The following is a 23014-nucleotide window of genomic DNA, read 5'->3' on the forward strand; positions in this document are numbered from 1 at the left end:
CGTCACCCGGGCCAGGGGGTGTATATCACCCGACTTCACTGGGCCTGCTGGCCGGCTCTTGCACTAACCCAGACTTACGAGGGTGTAAGAGGGTAAATAACGAGCGGCGCTGCTTTGTATATTTACCCTCGTCGTAGCGAGCGAGTCTTGAACGCTAGACTGGTTGGTCGCCACGCTTCGTCCGCATCTGTTCTTGTTACCTTCCCCTCTCTCACCCGTAGTCCCTTCTCTCACTTTCCCCCAGTCTCACTAGTCTTCTTTCTCCCTGTCACAGGTCCACTCTCTCTCTCTCTCTCTCTCTCTCTCTCTCTCTCTCTCTCTCTCTCTCTCTCTCTCTCTCTCTACCACTCATCTCCTCTCCTCCGACACCCAGCCACTCACTCTCCGCAGCCAGCCAGCACCGTGCTCAAACTTTCCTGTGCAATTCTGCGAGTCTGTAAAATCCCGTTTTTTTTTTTTTTTTTTCATTTACCAGAAGCCAGAGAAGGATATCGCGGGGAGAGAAAAGGAAAAGAAAGAATAAACTACTTGTTTCCCTCGAATCTTTTGAAACTGGTGGTTGGAGAGACTGGCTAAGAGTCTGCTGGTCTTCGTACCTGATGGTCTGTACCCGTCTGTCTGTCTCTTTGTCTGTCTCTCAGTTTTCAACCGTCGCTGTCAAAAGACATTAGAACTGATAAGAATTTTCTTATAATAACAGCTGACCAAGAAGCAAGAATAAATATAACAAAATGAAATTATCAACAAACAAAAGTGAATAAATTCATACAAAAGAACTTCTCCAGTGTTGTGGTAAGCGTTGCAAACCCACGAACAGGCCCAGGTTAGCGTCCTGGGCACGGCAGACAGCTCACAGGCAAGCCAGCTGTTCATCATACCCAGAGAGGCTGGTCGATGAAAGGGTACATAGCATAGGCTTCAGGTGTGTATATGCGTATATACCCACATGGCTAAGACACACACACACACACACACACACACACACACACATACACACACACACACACACACACACACACACACACACACACCAGAGGGGTAGGAACAGTTCCATAACAAGCATTCTCTGTTCAGCCCAGGGACCATCAGTCTCCACTAACAGGCTAAGATGGGCGTGCGGGGAGTGAGGCCTCGCCCACGCTGCTATTACCACACCCACAGACCCTAGCCCGCCACCAGCCTCCACCCCCCTGGCCACCATAAACATCCCTTACTCCATCTTCTTTATGGTCCCTCCAACACCGTCCGTCTCTCTCACATTCATCTTACCATTAGAGCTAACTTTATTACCCCACAATGTAGACATCCGTCCATTCCTGCTGAAACACACACACACACACACACACACACACACACACACACACACACAGACACACACACACACATGTGTGCGTGTGTGTGTGTGTGTGTGTGTGTGTGTGTGTGTGTGTGGAGATGCAAGAGGCGAACATGACGTCTGGGGTGAGGCTGGTAGGTGGGCGGACGGACGGCTCGGGTCTACAGTGGGTTCTTTGTCACCTTGATGGACGGCCGTGGACAGGTCCTGCGTCGTTGACGGGTGAGCGAGCGTCAACAGTGAACGACGAGATTTTTGCCAAGTTGCAGCAGGGGCTAGCGCGGAGCGCTTACCGTAAGGAGAAACCTAAAATCCCGATGAACAAATGGAGTTACGTGTTGTTAAGTGTGGTACGGGTGAGATGGAGAAGTTGTTTATATATGGACTGAACGCCAGCAGGGCATGTGTGGGTGAGGCAGGAAATAAAGAGAGATACCCGGACCACAGGAGTGAAACTTGACAGCTATTAAAAACGCTGGCTCACAGCACAGCCGTCGCTAACCCTCATGATTCCCAGGTGGGCGGGCAGTACTGGTAGAACCTCCCTGGCCGGTGGCTGTCTACCAGGAAGAAGCATAACGACAAGGAAGATGTGGGCGAAGAGGGAAACAAAGAAAATTAAGAAAGAGGAAGAGAAGAGGGAAGTAGAAGAGGAAAAGGAGCAGGAGGAATGGTGTCGGAGGATGTGATGGCTATAATGTTGGGGGATAGGAGGAGGGAGTGTGGGTATAATGCTTGGGAAGAGGAGGAGGGAGGGTGAGTATAATGTCGGAGAAGACGTAGGAGGGAGGATGGGTATAATGTTAAGAAAGAGGAGGAGTGAGGGCGGGGATAATGTTGAGAAAGAGGAGGAAGGGAAGAAGTCTTGGAGACGGAGGAGGCATGACGAGGGAATGCGTAAGTACTGCCCGCCAGATGATGAGGAATACATTTGCATAGATGAGGTCACAGGAGATGGTTCCCTGCATCACCGTAAACCCAGCCAGGAGGAGAAGAATGTTTGCCCCGTGTGTGTGTGTGTGTGTGTGTGTGTGTGTGTGTGTGTGTGTGTGTGTGTGTGTCGGGGCTGGAAGGTGCGCGCCAAGGTCGCCCTTCACTCTCCTCCTGTACCATCACAGCACAAGTGTTGTGCTTCACAACCTCACATACTGTTCTACTCTCACCACACTCCGTCTCTGCCCACGTCCCATACTCCTCCAGGGTCCTACGCGTAACTCCCCTCCACTCTAGCGCTAACTGGGGTAACCCTGACCTTCAGGGACAACGGGAGGTGTTGGGGAACTCCAGGCGACGCCAGTAGTGCCATTCCCTAACCCTCACAAGATCTGTCCCTCTGTGGCACTCCCGACGACGTCACATGTTACTGTGCAACAACATCGCGCCATCTCCATCCCACCAACGCCAGCAATCACCACGCGACTATGTCTGTGGCACGCTTAGGTCATTTTCTATAACCCACCACGACACGACCTTGTCTATTAAACCCCGTCGCACTCCCTCGATGAATCTTTATTAATCTTGACTAGTGTCTATAGCACGCCAGTGTATGTTTCTATAGCTCACCACGACCGTGTCTATAGCGCACCACTCTACATATACCTCTACAGCTCATGACGGTACATCTGTCGAGGGGGGTTTCCCTCACACTGGTGTGGAGCCATCACAACGAAAGAGCTGACGTACATACACACACAGAAGCAGAGTTACGACGCCGTCAGGAGGTTAGAGAGAATAATGGATACCCCCTCTCACCCTCCTCCTCCTCCTCAGCCTAAGCTGGTGCGGCCGGCCTGGCCAGACTTATGGAGATGGACGGGAGCAGAGGAGAAATGTCAGAGAGGAAGTGAGAAGTGGTTAGAGCCGGTGTGAATACTGGGCACGTTGAAGAAATGGTGGAAACTGGGAAGCTAAGTAACTGGTAAGATCATAAGGTGTAGAGACCAGAACCTAACCATGACTGGTAGTGTCTCGAACATTAAAATCTGAGACGCCTTTCGAGGACCTTATAACTGATGGCGGAGATGCTGAGAGAGCCACACGTTCTAATATCAGCTGTAATGATAAGTCCCGTACCACTTAACACTCCTGTGATCAGCACAAGACCCCAGACACTGTCATACTGAAAATGGCCCCCCCCCAAAAAGTACAATGCTGTACGGTAACATGTAGCTGGTAGAACACGACCTTTTAATGTAGGCCATGTGGTGTACCATGGAACCACATGCTACAACATCATATAACTCCGTGACCATTTGCCACTGATCTTAGTCTTCTACATCTATGGGTTCGCAGACCCTCAACCACATCATCCCCCGAGCTTTAATAAATTGGACGTTAGCAGGAACCTAATAAAGTCAAGCTGTACCAAAAACACGTTTACGTACCTCCTAAGCACATCAACAGCCTGGTTGATCACGTGGATAAAAAAAAAAAAAAAGAGACACGGCAGAACACAGACGTTTCCCCTTTGAATGAATCAACACCTTAGATACGGCAGGAGCTTTAAGCATACACAACAGTAATATCAGAGGTTGGATAACATTGGTGTAGCGTGAGTCGCTCTCGATATTCATCGCTGAATTAGAGTCAACAGCTCCTTCCTGTGTAGCTGCCATCCCCTCTAGCACAATACGTCCCACGTCAATACGTCTGCTTCCGTCAGCTCGACCCAGCGACTCTGAGCGATCCAGCCTCCTGGATTGACAGGACATCAGTTTCGCCTGACACCACGTCAGTACTGGGCATCCCGGAAATAATGACTGAACAACAGGTCTCGTTAATGTGTTGTGCAGGAATTAAGCCATATACAACTACATAGTCTGTGTTGGTGGGACAGGTCTGGCCTGGCTCACGTGTATCCCCACAATCCCAACCATAGATTCATCACTTACGTTATCATTACGAATGAATTGGGGGGTTTGTCTCCTTACTACCTGTTCCCTACAACACACACACACACACACACACACACACACACTTTCCTTTTATTATTCCTGGTCCAGTATTTATCATTTCCCTAATTCCTCCACAAATACATTTTCATTTCTCCCCATTTCTTTTGCCCTCTCTCTCTCTATCCAAGGTCTGGCCTCGATATGGCCTCGTCCGTGACCGAATCTTTTGACATATAAAAGAGAGAGAAAATAAAAGTTGTATTATGAGCTTTCGGTAAATACCTTAAAACTTAAAACCCATGATGAATATCCAGTGCAGCTAAATACACAACTGCTCCTCGACTAAATACATGATATATATATATATATATATATATATATATATATATATATATATATATATATATATATATATATATATATATATATATATATATATATATAAAGTACAAACCAGAAGGCTGAATTTCTGAAAAGAAAATATATAAGTTGGGTAAATCAGACGTCAGAGACCATCATCAAGGACTGCGCTAAACCATTAAGGCACTAATAAAGTTTTAATGAGGCAATTAATAGTTCACAGGCGTAAGTGACGGTCAGTGAAAAGCCCTACGTTAATTTTATCCATAATGAAGTAATTAACAAGTTGCCTCACCAAGGCCACACTAATACTACTGCTGTAGCAGCTGCGAGATTATTCTGCGCAACCATTGTTCACATTAAATGACTCATTAATCATCCTCATTACTCATAATGATGCACTTTACCCATGCTTCTTCTTCTCTCTTAACACTTAACACTCCTTTGCATACATTCAGTACGACATAACGACCCTTTATACTTGACGATACGGTGGGCCTTTCCGTACAATGCCTGGCCTGGCTGGCCCTTGACCCAACCCTTTTTTTGGTGGTCAGGTCAAGACCCATTCGTACCGTCGTGCTCAGTGAGTTCAAGTTTATGCCCCTCTACAACAGTGTACAATGGCTGGTGGTGACCCACAGTATACACATATGTTTCTTATTATAATGTAGATCCTGATAGTAATCCTACACTGTCTACCTTACTCTCCATCATCTCTACTAAAACACCTGTTGTGCTAACCTTACATACTGTGGGTAAGTTCCCGTTGACATTCTAAGTACTAAGTCCCCATGACTTGAAAATACAACCTTAAGATCCAACGATAGATACCAGCTAAGTTCCCATAACAGGATACGAGCCAACAAAAGTCTCCATGAAAAACATCAAACTATGGAATGCAATCCAGAAAAAAAAAGGAATCAACAGTGTCTTTATATGAGCACGTTTATTTTTTCTTGAAGTTCACTGTTTTCGTCCGAGATGAAACGTACACCACCACATTTAACAAATTTTTCTACAGGCGATGAAGCTGACGATCCCTCAAAGGGAAACTCAGTTCGAAAGATAGAGTAACGTGTACGTCTACTCCTGAAGGGGACGTATTACATGAGAACACAGGAGGAGGAGGAGGAGGAGGTGAACTCAGGAAGGTCTTAGAACATCCACTGTTCTTGAGGGGATGGTCTAGTCGGGTAGATGCTTAACTAACTAGTGTGTCAGCCGAGGATGTAAATTTCGATCGCAATCAAAGGTTAGATTAAACTCCAGATTGTGAATATGCAAATATTTGTATCATAAAATTACTGAATGATTTGGTATGAATAAAAACAGTGAGTCACCACAACATGGGGGGGTAAATTCTATATCATTTACCTTTTTTTATAAGGTGGTTCCACAATAATGATGAGAGACGTAAAATCAGTCGTTTGATGACCACCGTGTAAACTTTATTACGAAGCAGAAAAAGAGTTGAAAATATAAGACTGTGAACACAAAACATTCATCCATGAAAACAAAAGATCACATTAATCCACTTCTTACATAATCAAACATGGGACATCAAAAGTAAATATATCATAAATTTCCTGCGGATATCATGACCTGCAACAATCATAAATATTATGCAAACCTCTCCTGTCACTGTACCGCTGAGTCCTTCTTATTTCCATAGCTTTATCGCTTTTCCTTTCAATCCTTCTCTCCTGTGTGAAGGAGGTGGTCGTTGTCGCCTTCCTATGGAACCTATTATCATGAAATTAACATAATGTGGTTGAAAACAACCTCTGAACTCAGTCAGCACAACATGACGACCCTTGAGGACGACGGTGCGGCCCTTGAGGACGACGGTGTGGCCCTCGAGGACGACGACGGCACGACATCTTGAGCACGACGACGGTGCGACCCTCGAGCACGACGGTGCGACCCTTGAACACGACGGTGCGACCCTCGAACACGACGGTGCGACCCTCGAGCACGACGGTGCGACCCTTGAACACGACGGTGTGACCCTCGAGCACGACGGTGCGACCCTTGAGCACGACGATGCGACCCTTGAACACGACGGTGCGACCCTTGAGCACGACGGCGCGACCATTGAACACGACGGCGCGACTCTTGAACATGCCGGTGCTAACCTTTGAGCAACGACGAGGATGCGACCCAACAGCCATAATGTCTTCGCTTTTCACTTGATCCTTAACGGTCAGTCGGGTCAAAGACCAGCCCATCATACTGTAGGGTCGTCTCACGATGCTCAAGGGTCGTACCACCATTATAGGGTCCGAGGTCGTGTCGTCGTGCTCAGGGAGGAGTGAACGACGCTGTCCTGATTTACAAATGGGATTCTCTCTCTCTCTCTCTCTCTCTCTCTCTCTCTCTCTCTCTCTCTCTCTCTCTCTCTCTCTCTCTCTCTGCTGGATAGTAACAAATACAAGATCACATTACTCTGCCACACCTCCTTACTGTCCGAACGGAGGCTTCGAGGCAAACTGGTCCAGGAAGGGGGTCTGACTTGAGGACAGTCCTTACCCCCTGACGGGTTGTGGGAGTGCACGCAATACGAGCGTGCAACCTACCTCACAGGAGTCATGCTCCACACACACACACACACACACACACACACCGTACTGAGAGCATATTTAACCTAAGCTACGCTTCGCAATGATATCAAATCAGAAATGGAGTCACAAAATGAATCACTATGACCACACGGCTTGTAGATGGATCTAAGGCAAGAAGGCTGGATGAAGAGAAATGCGGTTCTGTAAAAGACGCTGAAGAACAAATGAGCAGCCAGCATTCAGAACATACGAATTGAGGAATAAGGAACGATTACTGCGGGATAAGAAGGGAGGAGCAGGGAAACCTAAGACGAAGATAACGAACAAATGACGAAATGACACCGAACGCTTCCATAACTTCGTCATGCGTTAAACTGTCAGTTAAAGGAAAGTTAAAGACGCGATGCTCCTCGAGAGTCGAATTTCTTAACCGTCCCGCACCAATGGGTAATTACACACACACACACACACACACACACACACACACACACACACACACACGATATTCCCTCCACACCAGCCTCCAGTGTTACCAGACACGCCACACTGCACACACACACACTACCCTGAGCACACCACAGCACGCAACCCCACGCACACAAGACTGTTACAACACTGGGCCAAGGAGGATAACCTATAACACGTCGACTTGTCAGTATAACTGTCACGAGACATAAAAAAAATATATATATATATATATATATATATATATATATATATATATATATATATATATATATATATATATATATATATATAATCTTTCCTCATCCGTGCTTCATCATTTTCCTTCGTCCATCCTTCATAATCAGCAGGTGTTCTATAACCTTGACCAGACGCAACACACACACACACGGACGCACACAACGCCTTGTAAACACACCACTGGATGTCCACGCACGAGGTAATGAAAGTCTTTTGTTTCTTTAAAATTACGAAACCATCTCACCCACGTGACTCAGCAAAATAATGTTACAACAACAACAACAACAACAACAACACCTATTCCATAATTTGGGTTGCGTCAACCTATTCCATAGTTTCGGTTGCGTCAGCTACTACTATAACCTTCACCCACAACCCATTTTCGGATCCATTTCTTGTTCGTAATTTTGACGAGGTGGTCGGCTAGTGACTGCTGTTAGCCTCTGTAACGAGAGGACATTTAAGGTGATTCAACCCTTAAGCCAGACCTCTGAGGATCAGTTCGAAAACAAGGCTAATGATACCTATAGGGGCCGTTGTCCCGTCGTTAACTACGTCTTCAGTGGGAGTCGTACCCCTGTGTTCAAGGGTCGTACTGATGTCGTAGCAAGGACGGTAAAGGGTAGGGGGAGGAAGAGAAAGGGAGAGGAGGGAGGAGAAATGAAATCTCAACCTGGAAACGAGAATCGTAAGTCAGCATCTCTTTCTCCCGCACCCGTGTTGTCTCAACTCTTGTTCACCAGCCCAGCTGACAGCCCAAAGGAGAGGAGGACAAAAGCCACAAGTTCTTTGACCGAGCGCGTGTGCTTGATGTCCGTGACGTCACGGCACAGGAACCGCTCTGTGTGTGGAACGGGTGATCAATGATGTCATAAATAGACCATGACGTCAGCGTGGTGAGGACGATTACGATGATGTCACTTATCAGCCCCACGTCTGACGTATGTACCTATCTATCTCTCTATCTATTAAATCAATCAGTCTACCTATGTCTATCTGACCAATCGACATCTTATCAGGAGGTCATTGCACTAGACCCAACAATGCCATAGATCTGTTTACATGATCATTAGCCTCTTCATGTTACCATCTGGTCGTCCTGTTTACATGAACGAACACAGGAGAGACGCTAGACTTGGGTAATGAGAGTAACTCTTGTCTGTCATCATGTCTGAGAGTCTGACCATACGTCTGACAACAACAACAACAACAACAACAACAACAACAACAACAACAGCAACAACAACAACAATAACAACATCAACAACACCGTGTCACCTTGTCATTAATGATTCCGTTACGACGCGAATGGTCGAGTCTGGCTTAATAAACTCGTAATGAAAAGAAAAAAAGTTCACTCAGGTGAGCAGTTTTATTTTCAAGCTAATTATTTGTAAAAGAAGATGAATAAATAATGAGGTTTTCAAGTGGAAAAATGTTCCTGGGGAAACAAGAGACGAGGCCACAAACCCGTCTGGCCAAGGTTTTAGACCTTTCAGGTCAGGTCAGTGTGGCCGGAGTGACTGGGAGCGGTCAAAGGTAAAATGTAACTGGAGGAAAAGGTTACCAAAGCTTGTGTGGCTCTATCTTTTGTGTATATCATAAAGGTCTGTGGGAAACGGCGGATGAAGGGCCATATATATATATATATATATATATATATATATATATATATATATATATATATATATATATACATATATATGGAGCGTTGAGGGACATGTTTGTTGGGATTTAAGTATGAATGGAGAGAAACTGGAGGAAGTAGTGTTTTAGGTAACTGGGAATAGAAAGGGCAGCTAATGAAACCATGGAAGAGAGTAATTGGAGTGACGTGTATGTATATATATATATATATATATATATATATATATATATATATATATATATATATATATATATATATATATATATATTGTCAACCTTTCCTCACTCATTCTCTCCATATGTCCAAACCATTTCAGCACACCCTCTTCTGCTATCTCGACCACAATATTCTTATTTCCACGCATCTCTCCTATCGTTTCATTACTTACTCGATCAAACCACCTCACACCACATAATGTCCTTAAACATTTCATTTCCAACACGTCTTCCCTCCATCGCACTGCCTTATCTATAGCCCAAGTCTCACATCTATTCATTTTTTTGTTGGGACTATTATACCTTCAAACATACCAATGTTTGCCCTCCCATATAATGATCTCTCTCTCTCCACAGAACAACCTTCAGCGCTCTCAGAACCTTCGTCCCCTCAACCACTCAATGACTCACTTCCGCATCCATGGTTCCATTCGCTACCATGTCCACTCCCAGGTATCCTCCATCTTCACTCCATACAAACTCACACCCCGGCAAACCTATCCCTCAACCATGCTAAACCTAATAACCTTACCATTATTCACAGTTATTCCCAACCTTCTCCTTTCACACACTCTTCCAGACTCAGTCACCATCTAATGCTATGTCATCATAAACAATAACAGACTCACTTCCCAGGGCTTCTGATCCCCCCCTATAAACTGCATACTCGCCCCTCTATCCGAGATTCTCGCATTTATCTCCCTCACCATCCCATACAATTTAACAACTACAGTGACATCACACACACCCTGCCGCAGACCAACCTTCACTTGGAACAATTCACTCTCATTTCGTACTCGTACATATGCCTTATATCCTTGATTAAAAAAAACTTCTTACTTGCTTTACCATCTTTCCTCTCACATTGTATAATCTTAAGACCTTCCACAAGGCAGACATCTCTATCAACCTGATCATATGCTTCTCCAAATCCATAAATGCCGGGTTAAAATCCATCTGTTCCTAAGTATTTTTCACACATATTCTCTAAACCAAACACCTGCTCCACGCATCCTCTACCACTTCTGAAACCACACTGCTCCTCCCCAATCTGATGCTCTCTGTACATGCCCTCACACGCTCAATCACCTCCCTCCCATACAACTTTACAAGGCACAATCAACAAACTTATACCTCTGTAGTTTGAACACTAACCTTTATTCCCCATTCCTTTTTACATTGGCACTATACATGCATTCCGCCAATCCTTAGGTATCTCACTACAATCCATACATACACTGAAAATCCTTACCAATCAATCAACAACACAGTCACCCTCTTTCTTAATAAATTCAACTGCCATGTCCACTCCTGTCACCTCGTTACATTTCATCTTACGTAAGGCTTTTAACCACCTCTTCACCAAACCACTCTTCATGACTCACTTCGCATACCACCCCGACCAAACTCCGTATATCCGCCACTCTATCATCAAGCACATTCAACAGTCCTTCAAAATATTCACTCCATCTCTACCTCACTTCATCGCTACCTGTTACCACTTCCCCTTTCTCCATTCACCGTTGTTCTTAATTGTTCTCTTGTTCTTCGCACATTAGTAATCTCCTTCCAAAACATCTTATTCTGTCTAAAGTTTACTGACGCCCGCTCACCCCAACTCTCATTTGCCGTTTTTTAAACCCCTACACCTTCCTCTTGACCCCCTGTCGCTTTCTCTTATATAACCCCAAATCATTTGCATTCATATCCAGTACGTACCGCCTAAAAGCCTCTCTTTATCCCACCACTCACTACCCTTTCTAATCTGCTGCCCACCTCCCGCCTTATGCATGCCACATGTATCCCTCACATGCCAGCATTGCTTCCCTGAATACCTCCCATTCCTCACCCACTCCCCTTGCTTCATTCACTCTCACCCTCTGCCATTCTATACACCCAGTATCTCCTGATTCATGTAAGTCTCTTTTGTAAGCTCACTTACTCTCACAACTCTTCTCACCGATATTGTTTCCAAACTTCCAAAAACCTCTACAAATCTTCACCCTCGCCTCCACAAGAAAGTGATCAGACATAAACAAATAGACATGTATCATATCACTCTCATGCATATAGTGACAATCCCAATGAGTGATCAATATCCCTTGATTCATCTCAGATTAATCGCATTATCTACAACTTGTTTTGCTTTATCAGTCCTCCCACACCATCTTGCCATCCGTTTCAGGGTATTGCTCATTCCTCCCTACCATTTCCTCAACCTTTCCTACTATAGAAGTCTTCGCTACAGCCTTCCAACCATCCTAAGAGAGGCTCTGTTTACCCCACACTGCCCCACCAACATCCCAACCCTCCCTACTTATGCGTGTACACCACCCCACCTTGGCCACCAGTGTCGACCTTGACATTCAACGCTGGGGGAAGGAAGGGGGTGGGAAGGGAGATAGGAGATGAGGGAGGAGGGAGATGTGGCATCAGTGGGGAGAGGGTGGGAGCTCGATAAAACGGAGGGAAGGCTAATGAGAATATAAAGATCAGAGGAAGGCAGGGTCCGAGAAGGAGAGTGTCCGGCGCGAGGAGGAGGAGGAGGAGGCGGCCAACGTGAGGGAAGATAATGAGACAAAATGATCTAAAGCTTCTCTGGGGAGGTTACTGAGGCACTGGAGTACCCCAGGTCCACCCTCTACTATCCCCTTGCTCCACGACAACCCTTCAACGCGACGGTCCGACCCTTGGGGTAGGATGGCCAAGCCGCCAGTCTGAAGAAGCCTTTTAGAGTCTTTTCTCAAGGCGTTGAATCACCTCCACCGTCACGAGAGCTGCCAAGGCTACAGCAGTCAGTGGCTGCCCTGCTGGCTGGCCCACCGACCTCTACCAACTTCCTACCAAGAAACTCTTCGTCTTTACCTTCTCATCAGCACACAAAGAACTCCTTGAATATGAGATTACAGTAATTTATCTCCATTTGCGCGTCGTCATGTGAAATATTCTGGCGAACTTAAGGAGTACACACATACACACACACACACACACACACACACACATGGTGTGGGTGAATGGTACATTATTGAGGAATTTCTAACCTACCTGGGAGCGTAATTACTATTCCAAACATAAAAATGAAATAAGGAGAGACGAAGTGTCATTTTTTTTTTTTGTGACTGGGTAAATAAATGTTTCTGCCTGGGGATGTACACAATACACATGACAACATACAACTTTATCGATTTACTACAGGAACGGAGGACTGAGGACGTCTTGCCAAAGCGAACGCCGTCTGGACGGGTATCGATTGAGTTGTCACATTTGGCATCATTGATAAATTACGAGTTCGCAGAGAGAGCCTCCTGCACGAAGGTACGACTCTTGAGTACGATGATGTGACCTTCGAACACGAATGCGCGACTCGTGAAGTACGAAGCATGAAGGCAGAAACCTCGAGTGCAATGGTACGATCCTTGAGCACGAAGGCACAATCCTTGAGTGCAATGGTACGACCCTTGAGCACGAAGGCACAATCCTTGAGTGCAATGGTACGACCCTTGAGCACGAAGGCACAACCCTTGAGTGCAATGGCACGACCCTTGAGCACGAAGGCACAACCCTTGAGTGCAGTGGTACTACCCTTGAGCACGAAGGCACAACCCTTGAGTGCAATGGTACTACCCTTGAGCACGAGGGCACAATCCTTGAGTGCAATGGTACTACCCTTGAGCTCGAAGGCACAACCCTTGAGTGAAATGGTACGACCGTTGAGCACGAAGGCACAATCCTTGAGTGCAATGGCACTACCCTTGAGCACGAAGGCATAACCCTTGCAATGGTACTACCCTTGAGCACGAATGCACAACCCTTGAGTGCAATGGTACGACCCTTGAGCACAAAGGCACAACCCTTGAGTGCAATGGTACGACCCTTGAGCACGAGGGCACAACCCTTGAGTGCAAGATAGTACGAACCTTGAGTAAGAATGCACGACCCATGAGCACGATAGTACGACCGTGGAGCACGAAGGTGCAACCCTGAAGAAGTACAATGGTATGACGCTTGAGCATGATTGTACGAACCTTGAGATCACAGGCACGACCCTTGGGTCGTAGTCAAGGAGTTGAAAGTTTAGTTTTTATTGTCTAGAAAAAAAAAAAAACTGCCTAGACACAGAGGCAAAGCACTCTAATGACAGCCAAGGTGATACAGGGTACTACATGGTCTGGGGTTAGGCGGAGGCAAGTAGAGGACGTGCAGTGGCTGCGCTGCATCAATAACACTACGGAAGGTACAGCTGGTGGGTCTCGGTGGATGGGATGTCTCGGTGCTCGGGTCACCGATGGCGATGTTGCTGGAGACGGGGAAGAGATAGATAGATAGATAGATAGATAGATAGAGAGAGAGATAGAGAGAGAGAGAGAGAGAGAGAGAGAGAGAGAGAGAGAGAGAGAGAGAGAGAGAGAGGCATCGCCTGGCTATGGCTGCTGCCAAGATCTGCCGCCCCGCCCAGCAGCACAGGTTCAGGCAGGCGGGTGCAAGGTGAAGACACCAACAACAACAGCAGCAGTGTGTGTCCTGTGTGATGGGCTCATCTCACCACAACCCCCGACCCCTGGGGCCTCAAGTGGAGCCCCGTGGGTTCTGAATGGGGGGAGGGAGGAAGAGGAGGAGGTGTAGACAGCACTTGTCTTTAGCACTTGACTGTGTTTTGAGGCTATACGACAACAAACGCCCCCCCCCCCCTAGTAAGCGTGAGCATAGACCACAACACACTCACTCCAGTATCACAACTGAACAGAAATCGCTCAGACGCAAAATTCTTCCTCTGTCATCATCATCATCATCATCATCACAAAACACGGAGGAAAAAGAAGTCGAACTCCCGAAGTCATCATGATAAAAACAAATTGAGACGTGGCGAATCGAGGCACTAGTTCTTCCGCGAGGCTAAAGAGGTATGTGTGTGTGTGTGTGGAGCCACCATCACTGCTGTACACCCACCGAGTGCCAGACAGAAAACCTGACAAAGAGTAACCATAGGAAACACATTCGACTGTGTATCACGTATTTGCATGACGGTATGAATCTTGAGAGTAGGGAGGCTTGGCCTTGAAGGGTAAGGCCACGTCTTAATATTCAAGGGTTAAACCATCGTGCTGAAAGGGGGAGGTGGGGGAGAGAGGGGGGAGAGGAAGGTTTAAGCCCGTGATCTTTGAAAGTTTGTACTCTGCATCGTTCCAAGAATCTGGCACACTCTTGACATTCATGTGAGTGAACGCACTGAGACCAGCTTTCAAAAAGTTCGCATCGACGACACTTCGGAGTCTAGCTTGTTGACAGGCTCCCGCCAAGGTTACCACCACCACCACCCTGGTTGACTTGACCGTTAACCTTACGTTTTTTGTTGTATCTATGCCCGAAGAAAGATTCCTGACGTTCAACATCTGACAAAGCCTTCCGCACAACCAGACGGGGCACAGCGTATTCACCATGGACGCCAGACGAGGTCCAGCGTGTCGTCACCAGGGCCGCCAGACAAGGTGCAGCGTGTCACCAAGACCATTATTAGGTGAGGCAAAGCTTGTGCCCCAAGGCCACCAGGGAACCCCAAACTAACGTGTCTGGTCCAGCTGCCTCGTCACGGGACATATGGAATCTGAGCTTTTAGGATTATTACGTCCGGTGTCATGTTGTTCCCGAGCTTCCCATCCACCCACCCGGGATGTTTTTTTCATTCAACGTTGGAGGCTCCAGTCACAAGCGAAAGTCCACATCAAGGCCGGGTCTTGATTGAAATATAGAGAGGATTCTAAAAGGGAAAAAAAGAAAAGACAAGGGAAAGTATTCGTAAATTTTTTGGGGAGTGAAAAGCCAGCCTTTTATAAAAGTGCCAGGTCAGAGTTACTGGGACAGACATGAGAGGATAGAGAGTTCCAAAGTTTCGAAATGTTGGGAAAGAAAAAGTTGTTAAAACGGCCCACCCTTGAGTTGCTGATGGCCACACAGTAATCATGTGACGCAGCAGCCTCCCGAGTATTGCGTGGTCTAGCTAGTTGTGGGGGCACACAAACAGCCAGCTATCAGGAGCACAAACCACAGTAATATCTATAGAAGAGGGAAAGTGAATTAACATTGTGGCGTAGGGCAAGGGGGTCAAGTTTGGAAGTCAGCCTGGGAAAGTTGATAAGTCGGATCGCTTTCGACTCAACTTTGTCATTTTAGGTTTCAGAGGTAGAACCACCCCAGATGTGAGAACAGTACAAGGACGAATCAATCCTTTGTACAAATGAGGACATCGACTGTTAACGGGAAAGATTATAAGGATTTGTTTGTTGATATCTTGAAAGGATGCAGTCCTGGGCTGCTTAAAGTCGTGGTGTTGGCGTGCACGGCCCGAGGCAATGCTGCCTTAAGCAATTGTCTCCGTCGCTACGGATGTTTTCCAGCGCGGCACATCCAGGACCTGGCTCAAGCGAGAGGCCGAAAAGTGGGGACCACAGTAGATGTAGGTGAGAGAGAGAGAGAGAGAGAGAGAGAGAGAGAGAGAGAGAGAGAGAGAGAGAGAGAGAGAGAGAGAGAGAGAGAGAGAGAGAGGAGTTCCACATCATTCCTAGAGCCGAGTGGGAAAGGATTTAAGCCTCCGACTGATTGAGGGGACATCAAGGGAAGCAGAATACCGACATAGAGAAAACAGAAAGCGGTGTGTAGGGAAATGCGACGATGTTCACATACAGCAACTGGCAAGAGTCCTTACATAAAGGACCTGTCATATAAAAAAAGGGAACAGAGAGAGATACAAGTACAAGAATACTTAAGATTAACGTAAGATGTTACTTCGCTGTGAGGCAGGGTTAGCCCGCAGCACTCACCGCATAGAGAGAGAGAGAGAGAGAGAGAGAGAGAGAGAGAGAGAGAGAGAGAGAGAGAGAGAGAGAGAGAGAGAGAGAGAGAGAGAGAGAGACAGACAGACAGACAGACAGAGACGGAAGGTTCCTGTGCCAGACGATGTTAATTATGTCACCTTACTTAAGTCATACCCCATTAAGTAGAGCCAGCATGTGGGCCCCCACCACCACCTACACACCACAGTCTATGACATTACCCAGACCTGCCTTGTCCCCAAACCATCGCTTCTCATTTTCTTTCACACACAAAACTCCTGAAGACTTTAATGAGATACGATTTTCATCGGACCCCGAGAACTATGCAATTACAGCGTGCGCGAGTGAGGGGGAAAAAATATGCAACACCACCACCACACAGAACCACCTCCCCCCCTCGCAGCCTTATTTTTCAACAGGAATAAAATAAAATGAACTGAAAAAAAAACGAAGGCAAGAGACTGCGAGAGATCTGAAAGTGGAGAAAATGTTTCCTTCTTCCTCCACCTAATGACTCTCCTCTTCCTCAACACAACATAAATGACGAACGTCCAAGAAAATTTTCTTAACGTTTTTTTCGCTAATGTTCTTAACTCAAAAACGTAACGTCTCTCTCTCTCTCTCTCTCTCTCTCTCTCTCTCTCTCTCTCTCTCTCTCTCTGCTAAGGTTTTTGCCTGGGAGGTGTCGTAAAGGGCGAGATTCCCTCCTCTATATGAGAGAACCTCAGCCCATACGAACCACGCGTGAAAGGCGGCAGCCAATTCGATACACTGAACTACGCCCTGGCGTGTAATGGACACTATGACTAGATATGCGAGACGACCTTTCTGAGCAGATACCTGACAGCCTCTCGTAGGATATTTGGGGATCTTTCTAGCTAGATATTGGGAGGCTTTTTACCAGATACGCTACGAGTGATGTGAGGGGTGGGTGAATGACTCAATAATGGGAAACATAATAGACACATCTACATATCAGATGGATGTTTGAGGACGGGTGTTCGTGGGCACGTAATGATACTCTGGTCAAACACAGTGGAATATCACAGGACCCACCTTTTACGGCACATGCGCAATCAGGAATTCATGAAAACGGTAAACAGAGAGAAAAAAAAACTGGCAAAAGCACTAAGCATACAGTCAGTCAGTCAAGAGTTTGGTACATAGTTACCTCAACACCTGCAAGGATCACGTAAGACCCCAGGTAAATTAAGGGTTTTGCCAAGTTCGCCTCTCGGGGTCGCGCACCGTTCTACAGAGGAGCGTTAGAGCGTACTATGTGGAAAAGTTACCTGGCGAGTAGTTGCATCTGGCGTGAACATCGAGGCCAACACCACTCACCCCAGTACTCCCACCCGTCACTGTGACAAACATTTATATGATCATCCAAACATGGCCACCGACAAGTGTCCAAACATCGGCCACCGACAAGTGTCCAAACATCGGCCAACGACAAGTGTCTTTACAGGTCGCTCGTGAAAAAGTGCGTGAAGCCCATAATCATCAGCAACTCCGATCAACAGAAACGATCTCCTCTCCCTTAGTGATTAAGCATTTCGTAAAGTTAGGGTTGGTGGGTGTATTACCAGAACTTACCAGAAGGGAAAACCTTAAGAGAAAAACTCCACACTTACCTATATAGTTCACGGATATACAACCAGTAAATAATACTCAAGAAAGCAAACAATGAGTGGGGCAATCTTACCTTATGAACGAATTCCTCGACGAAGTACACGAGGAAGAAGCCAGCGCAGGTGACGAGCTCTGCCAGAGGGTAGTCTTCCCCAACGGTAAGAACCTTCTGGCGGAAAGCGTTGGCGAAGTTCTCGCGCGTCTCCGGCAGCATATGTGTGAAGACTGTGGCCAGGAGGACGCCGCCGCCGAAGCAGAGGAAGCAGCTGACGATTCGGTCCCTCTTCCTGCTGCCATGCCTCAGGTACTTCCGAACCCGCAGCGGCAGTAGCCCAAAGAAGAGCGAGAGGACTCCCAGCAACGTAAGGGCAATGATCTTCGTGGTGAGCAGCTCCATGCTGAAGTGTGTGTGGGGAGGTCAGGTATCACCGAAGGCGAGGAAACAGGTTTATATGTGAGATATGATGCAGACGAAGTCTGGCCGGGTCTGGAGCGATTGACAGCGTAGCTGCTATGTCAACAAGCCAAGCCACGCCAAGCGCTGACTGACGATTTCCGCGATGCCTCGCTCCCTCCACAAGACCAGCAGGTTCTCGATCAGATTCTCGCCATGCTCCTAAAGGCGTCTCTCGGTCTCTGACTGGAAATGGGAGATAACAATGACAACTCAAGCATACACAAAACTCACGTCGTCTAAATTCAACAAACATACACAAAACTCACGGCATCATTATTCAAGTGTTGCCGAAATGTTTACAACGGCAGAAGGCAGTGTGTGGCGTCTGTGCCAAACCTCATTATTTAAAATTCGACAGCGGATGAGTAAAAGCGTAGACTTCCCCCATCTCCAACATACGAGGCTTGTTACGACTAACTTCCCCATGATGCATGACCCTAATCGAACACAGTCGGTTCAAATGTTAGTCAACATTTATATCTTTCCACATGTATAACAGTGTAGGAGAAGCCGCTACCACCATACCTTCCATATAAACTACAGGCCACATAGTCAAAATCCTCGTATGGTATGAGACGTGCCTGCCTACAGTATTGTAACACCAGTTCAACAGACTCCACGGTAACCAAACTTGAGAAGCATTTTCTAGTCATGGCCTAATGTAAGATGTGAACAGCTTGCTGAATATTTCCTTATCCATATACCTCAGTGTTAATTATGATTGCCAGCAAACAATTTCTACAACCAAAAATTCTTCTCGCACACACACACACACACACACACACACATTCCTGCAGCTTAATTCAACCGATGAATAATGTATCGAGGTGGCCTTCTTACGCTCTGCTCCATCCTCACTCCATTATATCTACTCGGGCTTAATTCCATCGACCATAAATAAGACCACGTTTGTATATGGTCCTCTTCCAGGATGACGCAATCTTCATCATTTCACACATCCTTCATGGTCTTTGCATCATCTACATACATAATCAAGATGGAACCCGGAGCCCACGTCTTTGGGCTGGTCATTTACATAAATTAGGAAAAGCAACTGTCCGAAAACTTATCTCCTGAATCCATGTCCAGGGATCATAACAATGCTGAGAATACGTTAAATCTCTCTCTCTCTCTCTCTCTCTCTCTCTCTCTCTCTCTCTCTCTCTCTCATCACTTCAGCAGTCATACATTCCATGACACGGCGGTGGTGTCGATTCATTACGGACGGCGACGATCCGAAGAGTTGGAATGGCAGAACGGAAAAGGATATAACAAAATTGAAGAAAAGGGTGAGATATACAGATGGTGGGTCGACTGCATCGCCAATAATATACTGGAATCAGTTTTTGACGAGTTCGTCCAGGGAAGTCCTTTATAATTATTTTTGCGCATACACACACGTCTATTACATATGTATATATCTATATCTATCTATCTATCTATATATATATATATATATATATATATATATATATATATATATATATATATATATATTACGAACAGATATTGTAAACAAAATTTTCCACGACGCTACCAGTTATATTTCTGGTCCCTGCCTGGTGCAGATTGTTACATAATACTGATGAGTATGTTCAATCCTGATAACACAGTGTCTTCCTTTTTGTAACCGACTTGCGCAATTCATTCAAAAGTGATTTGTAAACGTTATGTAACATAAATTCAAATCCACAAGAGAAAAAGGCAGATAAAAAAAATGTTTAAAAAAATCACCCTCCAAGCAGGTGAGTTCGGGAATCAAAACAGTGTTAAATAGTCTAGCAAGAAGAATCGAAATGCCGACTGACTCATACTACTCATGTTGCACAATGTAAGAACAATCATCCCCTATAATCCACATTACAAAATGTGCTTTCCAAAAGTTGAGGATATTGTGTGGATGCCGAAATTATTTTCCTTTTAAGCAGGGGGTTCATTTGCCCGTATGGGGCACTACCAATATATCTGAGGTAGTCTTCCTCCACACCTTATTAGCCAGAATAGACTCAAAAAACTTCCGTCTAATCATGAATTCTCCAGGCTCCACTTCTCTCCGACCATCCCTCTTTTGTCAACCGGAATGTTGCTGCCCTTTACTTGTTCTGCAGGTATCAAATTTTTCCCCTGCTCTTGTGAGCTATCTACAAGTGTCACTGCCACCATGGCTTGAAACCGCGGCACGCGCCAGGCTTCTGTTTCCCTTAGCTTTTGTGTAGAGACCAACTATACGAGGATCGATCGTTATGATGCCTCCTTCCCTCAAACAGTGAAAGTGTTAATTCCTCTTCTTTCATCTTTCCCTATTCCTATGAATTTTCTTCCTTTAAGAGTACATACAGCCTACATATACGTGAGGAATTCGAGATATTTTTTCGTGACAAGCATGTTTTGTCCGTGTTATGTCGGCCAGTGCATGAAATACAGTGGTAATGAAGCAAAGCTTACGTAAGATGTAGACAAGAAATTCTGGAATACGTGAGCCAGGAAAAATTAAAGCACAGTGAGGGGAAGCCCCCTCACACGGACCCACACAGTCTGGAAGAACCCCGAACGATACCCCACCCTCCTCCATTGTTAGCTTAGGGAGGAATGGTAGAGGAGGAAGGAAAGGTGCTGGAGGATTCCATCGACATCGACTTAATTCTCTCTGCGTCATTAAGGACTCTTTAATCTAAATGCGTTTAATCACTTTGAGCAAGACAGTACACTGACCCTTCAGAACAACGATTGTACCGTCGTCGTCCAAGGGTATAAAGAGACAGCGATTATCAACAATTTCAACTCCATCTCAACCAGTGTATGGAGTCGTGCATCGAACATATCACAACCGTCGCACTGGGTTCCGGTCTCGGAGTAGCAGCAGTCTTGTGTCGTCAGCGGACGAGGCAACAACAGATTATTTGTAAGATTAACTTCGTCGAATTGAGGGGAACAACACAGTCACTACAAAAACTTACGAATCAAAAGCACTAAAGTTGGGAATTCCGCACCAAGCCGGAAAACATGGCAAGTAAAATAGGTAAAGTTGAAACAAAAAACGGAGCCTAGCTTGCCTGGCCTTGGAGACTTGCCAACAACACGCTCACCAATTTCGACTTTTTCCACGGTAACTACGTTGGATTTATCATCTTCCACATCTTTAAACTTTGCTATGGTAGTCTCTCTAATACTTATCCATTTTCACCTTCCCCATCTCTCGTTATTTCTTACGTTCTCCCCTTCCTATCTCTACCTCTCCCAAAAAGGGGGGGGGAAATGTTTCACTACAGGAGTATAAAATTCTTCGAACTGAAACCTGATTAACAAATGGACAAATACTGCAAGAATTACATGAACGAATCCATAACTTCTTTCTTTTTTTCTACATAGCACCAACCTGTAAATATTTACCATGGTAGCGATGTGATCAGTCTAACCTGAACCTGCACCCTACACAAAAAATTACTCGTATTTACGTTAGGCTTCATAGTTGTTCGCAGCAGAATGATCGTTAAAACGAAATCGCTACGTACACATGTAACATGTAAAATTAATGGAGCTTAAGTCATGCACTAAAAATATTCCAGACTGATGACTCACTACGCGGGAGACTGTTATCTATATAGGGAATGTTTTCGTTAGCTAATGTTGGTGGAGTATATCTTGTGCAAGTGTCATGGAGTTACATGGGGTACGGTAGGAGTACGGTAGTTTCATCCTAGACATGAACCATTGGAGCTTGATGGTACAATCCTTGGGCATGACGTCTTAACCTTTGATCTGATGCTTGAGGGTCAAACCATCGACGTCGTGTTCATGAAAAGGGGTCTTCCCCTCCTGCTCAGTGTATATATATATATATATATATATATATATATATATATATATATATATATATATATATATATATATTCAAGGTCATCCGTAGATTTACTTCCCAGCTTTGGATCGTCAGCGAATTTTGAGATCTTGGAATGCAGCCTATTATCATCATTAATATATATATATATATATATATATATATATATATATATATATATATATATATATATATATATAAGAGAACCGGTCTCAAAACTGATCTTTATGGCATTCCATTTGTTACTTCTAACCATTCTGAAGCTTGACCATTAAACACAACTCTGTTTAGAGTCAGTCAACTAATTTGCTATCCACCAAAGTACAACCATATCAATTTCTGCTAGTAACCTTTGATGCGGAACCTCACCGAACACTTTTAGAAAAGCTAAATACATGACATCATCTGTATGACTTTCGTCATACATGTTGATCATACCATAATATAATTCAAGCAGATTCGTCAAACATAAGTGACTTCGTTGAAAACCATGCCAAATGCTGAATGGTTTACGATTTTATCTCATGATAATTTCCAT

The 23014-nt window shown here is 45.4% G+C and overlaps 1 protein-coding gene across 4 annotated transcripts in view; it reads right to left on the minus strand.

Moving 5' to 3' along the window:
* The window catches only part of LOC139766622 (zinc transporter ZIP3-like), a 68732-nt gene that overhangs the window by 40066 nt on the left and 5652 nt on the right, over positions 1-23014 (minus strand). For all 4 annotated transcript variants that reach the window (XM_071695490.1, XM_071695489.1, XM_071695487.1 and 1 more), the window contains exon 2: positions 18255-18821. In XM_071695490.1, the coding sequence (XP_071551591.1) occupies positions 18255-18578 (324 nt within the window). In that variant the 5' untranslated portion in view covers positions 18579-18821. The remainder of the gene's footprint in view (positions 1-18254; positions 18822-23014) is intronic.

The sequence above is a fragment of the Panulirus ornatus genome, chromosome 58, assembly GCF_036320965.1.
Source record: "Panulirus ornatus isolate Po-2019 chromosome 58, ASM3632096v1, whole genome shotgun sequence".
Classification (NCBI taxonomy): domain Eukaryota; kingdom Metazoa; phylum Arthropoda; class Malacostraca; order Decapoda; family Palinuridae; genus Panulirus; species Panulirus ornatus.